A 13,483-nucleotide genomic window follows, 5' to 3' on the forward strand; every position below is an offset into this window, starting at 1 on the left:
ATGCGGCATGTTAATAGGACTTTCCGAAAAGGATACGCTTGTCAAATGAGCCGAGGACCTCAGTCTCCTTGCGCTATCTGTGTGGAAGTCGAACAATAGCCCCACAAAACACGGGCCACTCATTGCGCATCTCTCGGATGATGGAAATCGCTCAGATGAGGAACTCTACAATCAAGCCTTTCGTGAAGCAGAGAGGCGTAATTACAAAGCTATGTTCGTTCGCTCAGTGGGCGTGGCGTATAAGAGGGTCGCAGTGGGCCAGACGCACGTTGACGCACGGTTTGAAATAGATGAGACGTGGGGAAGGCTCACAGTACAGTAATTTGATCCTGGCGTAAGTTGAATCTATTCCGTCTGATGTATGAGCGCTCAAGCCAGTGTTGCATGGTAAGGAGTGCATCGCGATCACCAGAAAATCATAAAAGACTACCAGGCACCCGCTGGGCGTATGACCATGTAAGGGCGTCCTCATACCGCGATTTATATAGTCGCATATCGCATGCATCATCATGTAAGTGCAATGGATAGGCCAAAGCTCACTGTGTATAATGGAGTACCCTGCCCAGAGACCATGCTGACGGCCCAGCGGCTGGGACGATGGTACACTTGGGTTTTCCCGCCCAAAAACGTTCTTCAACTATAATCATCCCAGACAGAACCGAAATCTTGACTCCTTTATCCCACCGAAGATAGATCAGTACCAATTGCCCGTGCAGGTGCAAAGAACTCGATGTCTCAATTAACGGGGCCCGTGGTACCGAACCTGGACATGGTCGGTGTTCTGGGCTTAGTTTAAAAACTTGTGGTGCTATGCATACGCAAGAGCAGTGAAACGGTAGCGGGATCGATTAGCTCAGCTGGATTTGGTGGTGGTGAGTACGTCGAAATCGTGGATGCTCATGGGCAAGCATTGTAGCACACCCACACGACGCTGCCATTGAGTTTGGAGATGGAAACCGGTAACGGTATGTTGATGCCATTGGTCGTTCAGTTACTGGGTACGAGTTAAACAAGGCCCCTTATCGAGGGAAGCCACTGCTATCCAACTGCTCGACATTTCAGTATGGGGACCCTGGGCTAAAGTTGAGCCCCGGGCATCCCACCTAAAAACGTCGCATGCCTATTAACATAGCAGACTTAGTAGGTATGCTAGAGCGATAATCATACCATCTGACATGTGTACAGCCTGGGATTCAGAAAATTGATTGCCTGAAAGACTTGGTTGCCGGAAGGCTGAACTTTTCCCAGCAGATGTCATGACATTACAAAATCGTACATACCTAGTTACTCAGGTACGGAGTGGCGCTGGCTCAACCGACTGATGTTCACTTAAAGAGCCCACAAAGACACCGTGCGTCATAATTCCATGCGGAAAACGATCACTATAGATTTTACATGTCGCAGAAGATGCCAGATCAGCTTTCGGATGGAGGCGTCGGGCACAGGGGCGTTTAGCGACGGCTGGTGATTGGTAACCTCGTACGTCATCATCGATCCTGTAAACCATTGCGGGTTGCATCCTATCACTCAAGAAGCACAGATCGCGCTAACAGAACTCCCTAACAAAAATTGTAGGAAAACTGTACATATTATGCTCCCCAACACATTGCGCTAAGTGAAAGACCAACCAACCTCCTTAAGCCATTCCTTCCCAGAGCTGTGAAGGCGCCATGTATGTGGCCCCCATCGTCAGCCTCACTCTAATCGCTCTGTCATCTGTCATCTCGCGGAGCGGCATCGTCTATCGCCCTTTCACTACTTATGGCATATGATCATTTCATGCGCATAAGACCTGACGCATCTCCTCAGGGACCAAACCGTGTTTACAATGCCGTCTGCATCTGAAGACTCCGCGGCTGGCCATCAAAACCCGCAAGCGTCGCCTGTCCGAACATGTAACAGCGGGAACAGCCAACACGAAAATACGCCCACAAATGGCCCTGGTCGCGTGCAGCACCTTGAAGTACCGAGTCCTACCTTAACATCGCATCGAAAATCATCAAGAGCAAAGCATGTTCGGCCGCGACAATCGCGTAAGAGAATATTCTCATCTTGTGAAATGTAAGACTCACAAAGCCCTTGCTGACTGCTCTGCGAAGTCACTCCGCAACAATACATCCAATCAATTAGCGCTCATTCATCTCGCCTTTTGACCACCTCATCATTCCCAGGCAATAACTACGTTGATCTTGCCAACTGGCTTTCCCAGGAAGCATACACCCCTACAAATTTACACCACGACTCTACGCACATCTTAGTCGTACTTCACGAGTTATCTAGTAATGCCAGTGATCCTCAGTGTTTTACTGAAAACGATCTGGAAGCTTTCAGACTGGTACAACCACCTGCTCAGGGAAGAAGCCAGCTACTCTTTGTCCGAGGATTTCTGTCACCTGAATGGTTATCTACTATTGGAAGCAAGTATATGCTTGATCCCGAGTTCATTCTGCGGCATCTCGACTTTTTCGCTGGCTCCGTTCAACGACATGGCTATGGTCTTCCGTCTCTCGCCAGTACGAACAGCAATATCATGAGGCTTTGTACGAGCACGATCGTCCACAGAGATGAGCGCTTCCGTGTAAACCATCCAGACAAGCTGATCAGATGCCGACGAGAGCAACGAGAGGAGATGTCGGGGTATAAGAGGCAATTAAGGAACCAAGCAAAGTGCGGAGATTCGCTGGTTCGAGAATTTTCAACTATTGACGATAAACATTCTCTGGTCGAGCAGTGGATGAGTCTATGTGTTGCTAAGAGTGCTGAAGGCTGGTTAGGTGAGTGAACGATCACTGTCTCACAGTAGCCTTGCTCTGAGCTGATGCACTCCTAATAGGAGTAGTTTGGATGGATCAAGGAAAAGATCTCGCTGTGTCTCCTCGGGGTCCATGGATATCCCACCTGCAGGCAAATGGTTTTGCTTTCCCAGTCATACAGCACCACCCCAAAATGACCGTTCGGAATACTGTTAATATCGCACCTATCAGTCCGAACAAAGACCCTCTATCGTCTCAGTCGCGCTTGTCAATCTCGAATCGAGAAAGGGAATACCCCCAAAGCGGGAGTCTCTTGCCTCTCGAATATCAATCCTTACTTGCTCTCGTTGATCTCGGACGAAGATGTGCGATAGATCCCAAACTGGCTTTAATTCCCACGTTTGTTCACGCTGCCTTTTCCCAGGTTCATCTATCCAATCTGATCGAGGCTCAGATCAGCAACGAGGTGGATGCGCTAGCAGTTGGTGCACCACATGGATCGATTGAAAACTTACAATACTTGTCCAACATCCTCGAGAGGCATTCTAATCATAGCAATGACGCTTTGAAAGCTCTCTCGAATCTGTTCGAACATCAATCTGACCAAGGAGATGGTTCGCGACGATTGGCTGAAGCTATGAACACCAGAATTTACCCTGGTCTAGAGATAGGTGCAGAAGGGTCGCTTCCCGTACATACCTCTGGTCAAGGCACATACAGCTCGCCCGGACTGAAGGACGATTACCGAGAGCTTTTGTCACGTTCAGTCATGCTTATAGACCGCTGCTCCATGGGCATTCAGACCATGATGAATAAGGCCATGGTGCTGGAATCGCACAAGGCTATCGAGCAAGCTGAAGATTTGAAGAAGCTCACACTTTTGGCGTCATTTTTCATCCCATTGAGCTTTGTCTCTAGTGTCTTTGGCATGAACTTCCGGATTATGGGTCAAGGTTCATTGGCTATATGGTGGTTCTTTGCTGTTGCAGTTCCGATTACTTTACTCTCTCAGATGTGGTACATATGGGACTCACAGAAATTCAGGGCTTGGCGGAAGAAAGAAGTCCTGGGAAAGCGGCATTCTCCTAGGTGAATTAATAGTACAAGATTCTCTTTATACAGAACGCTTTGCTGAATACCTAGTACATACCAAAGAGTATCGACGAACCACGCAATTTCTGCACATATCTACAGCGAAAGCTGCTTCTCTTACCCTTAGCTATAGCCTTACTCTACATGTCCTGTAAACCTTCAATGATTTCAAAGTAGAGCATGAATGTCCACGCGCCGCTATACTTATCTACATCCTTTTCCCAAGTAGACTCTAGTACTTCAAAGCCTGTTCACTCATTCGCTGTGACCGTCTAGACCGGGATTTTCGTGTGACATCCCGCGAACGCGTGATGCAATCGACGGACGTGCGCAACCAGTCAGCCGCATAAATTGGGGGGTTCACGCCTACCCCGCTACTTACACCTATCTTGAGGTAGTTCTCGGACCAGCCTCCACAGTTTTCCATGCCACTGTCCGCCCATAAGTTTCTCCTCTATATTCTTCCACGCAATAATTTACTGTGGGTTCTAGTGCGTGTGCTAGCGTTTTTTCGTTCATTCATGATGGCGCCACACAGGCTGGGCAAGCTTCGAGAGGTTGCGAGCCACGAGGGAGCGCGCGACTGCGACATTGAGTAAACAATCGACCAAGGACTTGCTTTACGTCTGACTAACTGAATACGCTAGTATCGTTCTCGTACCAGGAATCGGCACGTCCTCGGCGGATACATGGCCTTTCACGTCAAGGGCATGGTTGAGGAATATCCTACCCCAAGCGAAATGCAGGGCGCGGGTGCTCGCTTTCGAATACTCTTGCCCCGTGGACGAAAACTTCTCCTGGGAAGATTTATTGATGCAAGGCTACCAACTACTACAAGAGCTTGCTAATGCACGCTCGACATTAGACTCTGGCGAGGTATACTCGAACACACACAACGGATACATCATCTATAGCAACGTACTGACATGTCGCTAGGGTCTAGTTCGACCAATCCTCTTTGTGTGTCACAGTATCGGTGGGGTCATATTGAAGCAAGCCCTATGTATCGCCAACGAACAACTGAACCATTACGAATTCCTCGTTAATGCGGTCGCCTTAATCGTCTTCCTGAGCACACCCCATTCGCCTTCTGTCAAGGAAGATACCTTAAGTCATTTCATGTCAGTGTTGAAAGCGACCACGCGGAAGTCGATCAAGATACCCAGCGCCCGAATCGAGCGAGAGAGTAATATTCTCCAAGGGTTGACCAACCGATTTGAAGGTATTTTCTTTCGCACACCAGTATTATCAGTGTACGAGACCATCGAAACAAGGATAAACGATAGAGTGTTCCGAACTCGGATGCAAAAGGTGATAATACATAATAGTCCTCGCTTTGGTACTGTAGCTGACATGTTATCCTCAGCTTGTTGATGAGTCTACTTGCACGACTCACGCTCCAATGGAGAAGACGTTAGGAATAGGCCTAGATCACATGCATATGTGCCATTTCGATCAAAGCAAAGTACCGGAAAGCTCGGAACTCGCAGCTTTCATCATGAATGCATTGGACAACGCTACCGAGCTCATTACATCCCGGCTCAAGGCCTGTGAGGCCTTGGCAACTTCTGAAGACAAATTGCGTAGACTGATTGATATTACAGTGGAGTTCACCTACGCAACCATGAGTTCATACTCACCGACCGCAAGTGAAGTGGCAGTAAAAGGTATTTTTAGGATGGTTGCCTTGTTTGATGACTTCGCTTACTCTGTTGTGAAGCTTTCGAGCTACCCCTTCACTCCACAGCACATGCCTCCAATGGATCTTCTACTGCAGGATATGAAGTAATTACCACCACGACTGCCGTTGAATCTGACCGACCCCAACTACGATTGCCGTGTGTGCTCTTAGAGACATCCACGCCAAACCTTACCTTTCGTGGGCGGGATGACGTTATTAACGTGATAGGACAAGAACTGCTCCCACCAAAGACCAAACTTGTTTCTTCACAGAACACAGGCTTACGACAGTTTGCACTGTGTGCGATGGGTGGTATGGGCAAGACCGAGATTGCGCAAGAGTTTGCGATTCGCTACCGAGAAGAATTCGATGCCATCTTTTGGGTCCAAGCTGATGAGATCGCCAAGATCAATCAAAGTTATCAACGTATATCCACTGAGCTTGGTTTGGAGAAATCCTCCGAGAGTCACAGTGAAGTCGTCAGCAGAGAATTAGTCAAAGGATGGTTGTCGAACCCATGGAGAGACCATACCGCAGGAGAGAGTTTCAACCCTTCCTCTGAAGTCAACTGGCTTATCATTTTTGATAATGCTGACGATCCCATGATTTTGACCGATTATTGGCCTCAGGGTAGTGGTGCTGTACTGATTACCAGCCGCGACCCTCTCACCAAGACTCTTTTCTCTGCGCGTACTTCTGGAATTGACCTCGGGCCTTTGTCTGACGAAGCCGGAGCATCTTTGTTTCTTCTTCTAACTGGAGCAGATGCTGAAGAAGACGGTGAGCAGATGGCGAGACGTAACACGCAGCTACTGGGAGGCGTACCTCTAGCCATCTCACAGATGGCTGGTATCATACGACGGCAAGACCTCAGCTTGAACGAGTTCCATGACTTGTACACTGACGCAGCAGAACATCTCGACCTATACGACACCAGAACTGGTGACGCGTCTACTAGAGGCTATGCTCACAGCATTTCCACAGTATGGGCCATCGAAAAGTTGAACCCTGTCTCAAGGAAGCTTCTGGAATTAATCACATTCTTGGATGCGGATCGCATACCGGAGTATCTCTTAATCGAAGCTTCAGTCCTGATCTTTGCGACAGAAGTCAACTTCAAGAAGAGCCTGTATCGAGATACGCGCACTGAACTCATACAATCGTCTCTGGTCAAAAGAAACAAGCAAAAGCAGGAGTTGTCCGTACATAGACTGGTTCAAGACGCAGTACGAGCAAAGATGAGCGCCAGTTCTGCTAAGAATATGTTTGAGGTCGTCGTGCGGCTTTTGTGGGTCAACTGGCCATCAGGCATGCCGAAACCTTCCAGGCCACCTCAATACGCTCAGCCCAAAATAACTGACAGTCGGAGCAAGATATCTCGTTGGCCACTTTGTGGACAACTATATCCTCATGTCCTCAGGGTTCACCATTTGTTCGCAGCTGTGCCAGAACCTTCAACTTTGGCGAAGCTAGAATTTTCTGCCGTGCTAAGTGATGCAGGACTGTCAGTATCAATCTTCTTGATGTTAGAGAAATTTAGCTGACGGTTATAGTTATCAGATGGAGCGCGGCCGGACTCGTGGCTTCGACAACTTCTTCGATACTGCTATAGCGGTGTGTGAGCCACTAGTTCATCCTGATAGAGATTGTCTACTCGGAAACATCTACCATACTCTCGGCCAGGTCAACTACGAGAACAATAACGTCGACGAAAGCCGAGATTGTATGGAGAAGTCTCTAGAGCTTCAACGTAAGGTCTGCGAAGAAGATGGGATCGTGGATGAACGATTAGCTATGGCCTACGCTGAAAGAGGCCTTACAAAGATGCAACACGGCCTGTACGAAGAGGGGATCGCTGATTATGAGAAAGACAGGGAGATTCGAGAAAGTCTCGGCACCTATGCACCGACCTCAAAAGAAGGAAATCTCGCATCAGCATATATGGCTTTGGGTAAATTAGACAGGGCAGACCACATACTCACCGAAGCGATCACGAGACGCATAGAGTTGTACGGTGAAAGAGACAAAGAGTCCTTCAGGTATTTACTGTTTTATAGAATCTCGACAATCGACTGCTTTGCTATGTTACAGGACACAAGCTAACTATAACTAGAGCTGGCTGGTTAGCATACACGCTTGGCAGACTACGGAACTTACAGGGTCGGTACGATGAAAGTCTAGCAGCTCACCATCAGGCACTGTCCTGTTTCCGCGATACGATTGGGGACACTCATCCCAAAGCGGCGCTGGTGAGACACAAGATAGCGGAGCACTACGACCGTCTCGGCCAACACGAAAATGCAATGTACGCACCTCAACTCGAGTCGTCAGATTTACTATGTGTGCAGCTAGCTGACCATGTACCTAAACCAATAGCAACGTCATCAACGAAGCTCTCAAAATATGGAGCCAGGATCCTGATACATATAAGGCTGAGCTTGCTCGTACTACTTTTCTCAAAGCAAACGTTCTGGAAACGTTGCAAAAGAACCAGAAAGCCGCTGTAGCTCTGAAAGTAGCGTGTCGAATGCGGCAAGAGCTGACCAAGGATAAACGAAGTCCATCATCGCTAGAAACAGACGATTTTGAGAAGTTGGTTGTTTTCTGGAAGCGATGAGATTCCGAGCGTGTCTCAACATTCACTTGTGCAGTTGGTGTAGTCAAATTGGGACATAGAATATTCTCGATGCGTACATTATTATTGCAAGTGTAGTTATCGTGTTATTAATTACGTAGGCCTCGCAAAACTATGGACAGGTCGTTGCGTGCGCTATATACAGCCTTTCATTTCTCAACCATGACGACTAGGAGTGAGAACTCGTCTTCGAGTATTCGATTTTTATGTGTAGTGAGATAAATCAATGGGTTTTACCACATCTCCGATCGTGACTGCGCTGCTGTCTGCTCTTTGAACAACCACTGGAAATAGACGATTTCGTGGTTCGAAGAACAAAGAGCTAAAACAGCGTTTTCTGTGCTTCGGTACCGAATTACCAGGCAGCGGCAAAATTTGTGCCCGCTCTCCACCTAGAGCATGAGCTGATAGTTGTTGGGGGTAAACTCATCATAAGTTGCTAGAAGAGCCTGATATATACGCAGCTGTAACCTCATTACCTCTTCTCGTTTGGAAAGGGCGGGCAGGGATTTTGCCGGCGCCTGGTGGAACCTTGAAATGCGTCCCGTCATGGCTGTGCGTTTACAACATCGAATTGACAAAGTCGCGAAAGCAGACTGACTCAATGAGAACCAACTACAAATACATCAGTCTGTCTTGAAGGAACCAAAAACGACGAAGTGAGGTACATGAACAGACTTAAGTTCGCCCCGCCCCTGATTTATCCGGTCGATCCGCTAGATTCGCCCACACCGCCGTCCCGGGCTCCCAACCAACACTAAGTCGATACTCCACATCCACATGATCGTTTCCCGTCCTCTCTACGAAACCTGACTTCGCTGCCGTATAGATTCACCGTGGGGTATAGATACCAACTAATTGAATTTATCTTCATAAAATGGTTGATCCCCTCGATCATCAGCATCTCACCGGCGTGGTGGCGGAGTGGTTATCGCGCAAGACTAGAAATCTTGTTCCTTCGGGAGCGCAGGTTAGTCTTGCCTTAACTGAGAGTATCTAGCTCGAAACTAATCTTCCCTAGGTTCGAATCCTGCCTACGTCGCTTGAAAATTTCTTTTTGCTCATGCATTGCTGCCAGTTAACAATTTTCAGTTTTTGATGCATCGATAGGTATAGTGTTTGTTGCAGGTGTCTTGTTGGTTGAATTCTGTCGATGATGCCTCGCTTACGCTTAGCAACATCGACAGTATTCAACAGGAGCGCAGGTTCGAATCCTGCCTACGTCGTCTTTTTGCTGGAGCTGAGTTATGGGTTATGTTGTGGTGGTGTATGGATGGTAGATGGGCTGGTGGGTGGACGTTGGGGGATTTTGCGAAACCTGCGCCCCAGGATTTTCACGAACACTTTTTTTGCGCGGAACAACAAGAAAACAATGAGATAACAAGGAAGATCTTATTTGTAATTTAGTTTATTAACTATGCGACAGATGAGCTGGCTCGCGGGTGGATGTTGGGGGTTTTCGATTGCGGACTTGCGGACTTGCACTCCAGCATTTTCAAGACAACTACTTCTTGCACGGAATTGTAAGAAAACAATGAAGAGACACTAGGGAACAGGGTTTCAATTCAAATAATTCAACTACGAGATAGTACAAATGACCTTGCCCTTGGTCTTGTTCTCCTCCAACAGGCGATGCGCATCCTGTATCTGCTCCCACGGCAGTACTTTATCAACGAACAGCTTGAACCTGCCGTCCTTGAACCGCGGCAGCGCATGCTCCACAAGCTGATCTCTCAACTTGCCCTGGTACTCCTCGTCGCGACTCCTCAAACTACTTCCCACAAAAGTGCATCTCTTCCGGATGAAAGCGCTAATGTCTGTTCCCTCTGGAACTTTTGTGCCGCCCATGAAGCCAAGATTCACAATAACGCCGTCCTTTGCGATCGCGTCGAGATTTTGCTGGAAGTACGATGCGCCGACGAAATCGACAATGATGTCTACGCCCTTGTTGTCTGTTGCCTTCATGACCTCCTCGACCCAATTCTGGCTTGTGGTATTGAAGGCGCCATTCGCACCGAGTTCCTTGACAGCGAATTCACACTTTGCGTCTTGGCGTGCGGTCGCGTAGACGGCAGAAGCAGAGTCGGCGCGGGAGAGCTGGATGCCAGCGATTGAGACGGAAGACGCGGCGGCGTGCCAGAGGATCGTCTTGCCGGCAGCAAAGCCGCCAACAAGGTACATGGCTTGTGTGGCAGTTATCCATGTCTGGAGTGATGTTAGCTTTCAGCCAGGTCTCGGGATAGAAGTAGGTGTTGGACGTACCTCAGGAATACCAGCGCACTGCTCCCACGTCAACTCCTTTGGCTTCCTCACAAGCATATGCGTCGACACGGCAATGTACTCCGCATACGCACCACCGTACGCCAATCCAAAAACCTCGTCGCCCTCCTTGAAGCCTTCCTTTCCGCCGCCTTCTTCACTCAATTCGGCAATCGTACCAGAAAATTCCACACCAAGGATTTTAGAGGCACCAGGCGGTACGGGGTACATGCCCTCGCGCTGTAATAAATCCATTCGGTTCAGACCAAAGGCCTTGATCTTGACAAGCGCTTGCGACTTGCCGAGCTTAGGTTTGGGAACATTGGCGATATGGAGAGCTTCAACGGGTCCTTTGCCATCCTTGATGTCTGTAGATTGTTAGATTAAGAGCTGAACAGCTTCGTTGGCGTCACGAACCTACGGCGCGCATTGTGTCGCCCATGATGCAAAGAGTGTAAAGGTTTCCAGTGTATAGTTCGGTCGTGCAAGATAACAACTAAATTGCTCGATATTGTCTGAAGAGTTCTTGATAATATTAGAAGGACGGAAAAATACTGCGACTGGTGGGTAGCTTTTAATTGGTAAGCCAGAACTTCTTTCCGAGGCGATTTCACAAATGCCGAGCTGGTTGCTCATGACATCAGGTGGGGTAGCTCGAGTTTTAAGTACAACAAGCAACTGAAGCTTTGGTGGGGCATATTCTTCACTAAATCCATCTCATCCATTCAGGTCAGAACTATGTCAGAAATGTGTCAGAAAGCAGATGAAGCCTGATGAAACATCTTGGAAAGGTAAGATTGCATCGCTTGTACATATCGTCCGCCACTATACGGACGAAGACTCCAACAACCCTGCGCATATGAAAACGTTCGGCAAGGTAGATATTGGTCAATTGTTAGCCAGTCTTCCCTTAGCATGCACTTTATTTATCTAAACATCTACTCGTCGGCAGCGCAACATCCCGGCACACTAGTTCACAAACAAGCTGTCCTCGTTTGTATCGTACTGTTTGATGAGCTGGGCGAGCTTGTTCGCTTCTTGTGCGTAGTTGAGCGGATACATGTTCATGACTTGATAGCGAGGCCTTGATATGTCAGCAAAGATTCTCTTGTTTGTTCGAAAATTGGCACTCACTTGGGCTGATCCTGGTACGTCTCCATTTTCGCTCGTACCCGAAAGTTGAATGTCTTGCAGGTTGCTTCCTGCATGGCAGTCATGAAGTTCTGCGTATTGTTCTCCTCGTCATCCACCTTGATCTTCATAGCTTCATTTGCGGACATGCCAACGATACTCTGGCCAGCTTCGTCGAAACAGCTGAGCCAGAGTGTGCCGGTGTGATCAGCAACATTGACGCTCAGCACGTAGCGGTAGTTAGGCTCCGGGAAACTCTGTTGGCATTTCTCACACCACCAGGAGCCTGGATTCTCTTCGATGACCTTCTTGTTGCAGCCGGCTGTGGAACATGCCGGATAAGCAACTGTGGTGTTCTTGACGTACACGACAGACGCTTTCAAGCTCATGTAGGAAGGTGTGTCTTGCAAGTAGGTCTCTTCCTCGATACACTGTGAGATGAGTTTGTTCTCGTTCTTCGAAGAGCCACCAGACGCTCCGGCCATATTCTGGTGTGTGGAGAAGGTGGCATTTTGGCCAACAGCGTTGAACCATCCTCGGAGCTTGTGTGCCTCGTCGATATCAGGATCGACCATCATCGAGCCAGAGCTCAACAGACTCAGACTCCGCCCACCGAAATCAGAGACTTTGACGCCCTTGAATGCAATAATTGATTCCAGCGGGGCGTCGAAGGTTTCAGCCGTCTTGCCCCAAATGGTGAGACGCACCGATGTCTGACTGTCGTCTGCCAACGTCAACTCGCGCTTGCTGAAGTCCTTGTTTGTGTTCTTCGACGTAATCGTGTTGACTTCAGCGACCTCCTTGAGAACACCGACTGTGTCGATCGTCGTGTCCTTCTCAACTGAGTTGAGATCACCAATCTTGGTGAAGTTGAAGCGGATCTGAGGTTTGTTGTCCTGGTCTTCAGCCTTCTCCACTTCGGTATCCTTCTCAAATTGCAGCTCGTAGTCGTTTGGTAAGTTTGAGAATTGCTTCTTCGCAAGTGTGACTCTGCATGGCGCGGAGATGTAGTAGACCGTACCTACCTCGAAAACAGGAAACAGCTTCTCAGCAGCTTCAGTAAAGGCTGTGGCTCGAATTTCGCCAGTGTCGTCGAGCAAGTTTACGCTGAAAAGCTTGCCGGTGCCTTTTGCATTGTGCCATTCCTTCATGTCACTCTTGTTGGTGCATCGTGCACGAATGGTCCACTTGTGTGCGTATGGCGATAGCGACTCGATGGGGTACAGATGCGGATGCGAGGATGTTGCGGGGTTACTCTGGTGAACAGGGAGATTGCGTTGCGGCTGAGGTGCTGGTGGCTGCTTTGAGCCGTAGAAGTTGTTGCCCGAGATTGCAGCAGGCTGAGGAGGGTCGGATTTCGTGTCTAGCGCTTCTGGCTGGCCGATCTTGTCCAGTTCGCCATACTGTGAAAGGACTTCGAGTTCCATGATGATGAGGATGCTGTGCGGTGTTAGACATGTCTCGCGGGCAGTGGTGCAGAACGTACTTCTTGTCCTTGACTTGTTGTGGGTTGTACTTGACAAGTCTCACAATTGAACCCTTCTTCAGTTGCCCAGACGTGACAATATCGTTCGCGGCTAGATGCGATTAATGCTGGACTTCATAAACTCGTCGTCAACATACTGGTAGCAATCATGGTCTGGATGAAATTGCGAATGTCACTCAGCACAACGCGGAAGCGCTGCACGGGGTTCGCATCGCCGGCCTTGGGCTCCATGGTTTTGATTTGCACGCATTGTAGCACGGGGTGTTCTACGAAGCAGCCGCTGGGCTCGAATATGCTCCTGCTTAAAGTCAGTATATGATCATGCATTCAGGGTGCGACTGCTCACTTGATAGCGCCCTGTGTAATCGCCTGTTCTGCCATATTGAGTTCGTGTTATGGTCCAGTTGAGATGGGAAGTTGTGAGAAGTGGCGGCGAGGAAATCGAC

The 13,483-nt window shown here is 48.7% G+C and overlaps 6 protein-coding genes and 1 non-coding gene across 7 annotated transcripts; 5 read left to right on the forward strand and 2 right to left on the reverse strand.

Moving 5' to 3' along the window:
• Positions 1 to 1,828: 1,828 nt before the first annotated feature.
• On the forward strand, positions 1,829 to 2,782 carry SNOG_02870 (hypothetical protein; the record flags this gene model as incomplete). Its single annotated transcript, XM_001793411.1, has 2 exons — positions 1,829 to 2,033; positions 2,100 to 2,782. The coding sequence occupies 2 exons, from the start codon at positions 1,829 to 1,831 to the stop codon at positions 2,780 to 2,782; spliced, it is 888 nt and encodes a 295-aa protein (XP_001793463.1).
• Positions 2,783 to 2,946: 164 nt separating this feature from the next.
• SNOG_02871 (hypothetical protein) lies at positions 2,947 to 3,846 on the forward strand (the record flags this gene model as incomplete). The annotated part of the gene is made up of 1 exon (XM_001793412.1): positions 2,947 to 3,846. One exon carries the CDS (start codon positions 2,947 to 2,949, stop codon positions 3,844 to 3,846), a length of 900 nt encoding a protein of 299 aa, XP_001793464.1.
• A 1,497-nt stretch (positions 3,847 to 5,343) lies between these two features.
• On the forward strand, positions 5,344 to 5,634 carry SNOG_02872 (hypothetical protein; the record flags this gene model as incomplete). The annotated part of the gene is made up of 2 exons (XM_001793413.1): positions 5,344 to 5,395; positions 5,450 to 5,634. 2 exons carry the CDS (start codon positions 5,344 to 5,346, stop codon positions 5,632 to 5,634), a joined length of 237 nt encoding a protein of 78 aa, XP_001793465.1.
• Positions 5,635 to 5,831: 197 nt separating this feature from the next.
• SNOG_02873 (hypothetical protein) lies at positions 5,832 to 6,768 on the forward strand (the record flags this gene model as incomplete). The annotated part of the gene is made up of 2 exons (XM_001793414.1): positions 5,832 to 6,728; positions 6,754 to 6,768. 2 exons carry the CDS (start codon positions 5,832 to 5,834, stop codon positions 6,766 to 6,768), a joined length of 912 nt encoding a protein of 303 aa, XP_001793466.1.
• A 2,303-nt stretch (positions 6,769 to 9,071) lies between these two features.
• On the forward strand, positions 9,072 to 9,150 carry SNOG_16706. Its single transcript has one exon. It is a non-coding gene; the product is annotated as a tRNA-Ser (tRNA).
• Positions 9,151 to 9,739: 589 nt separating this feature from the next.
• On the reverse strand, positions 9,740 to 10,862 carry SNOG_02874 (hypothetical protein; the record flags this gene model as incomplete). Its single annotated transcript, XM_001793415.1, has 3 exons — positions 9,740 to 10,366; positions 10,424 to 10,788; positions 10,838 to 10,862. 3 exons carry the CDS (start codon positions 10,860 to 10,862, stop codon positions 9,740 to 9,742), a joined length of 1,017 nt encoding a protein of 338 aa, XP_001793467.1.
• Positions 10,863 to 11,388: 526 nt separating this feature from the next.
• Positions 11,389 to 13,268, reverse strand: SNOG_02875 (hypothetical protein; the record flags this gene model as incomplete). Its single annotated transcript, XM_001793416.1, has 4 exons — positions 11,389 to 11,504; positions 11,555 to 12,991; positions 13,038 to 13,128; positions 13,175 to 13,268. 4 exons carry the CDS (start codon positions 13,266 to 13,268, stop codon positions 11,390 to 11,392), a joined length of 1,737 nt encoding a protein of 578 aa, XP_001793468.1. The 3' UTR covers position 11,389.
• Positions 13,269 to 13,483: the final 215 nt, after the last annotated feature.

This window comes from Parastagonospora nodorum (assembly GCF_000146915.1).
Source record: "Parastagonospora nodorum SN15 chromosome Unknown scaffold_4, whole genome shotgun sequence".
Taxonomy (NCBI): domain Eukaryota; kingdom Fungi; phylum Ascomycota; class Dothideomycetes; order Pleosporales; family Phaeosphaeriaceae; genus Parastagonospora; species Parastagonospora nodorum.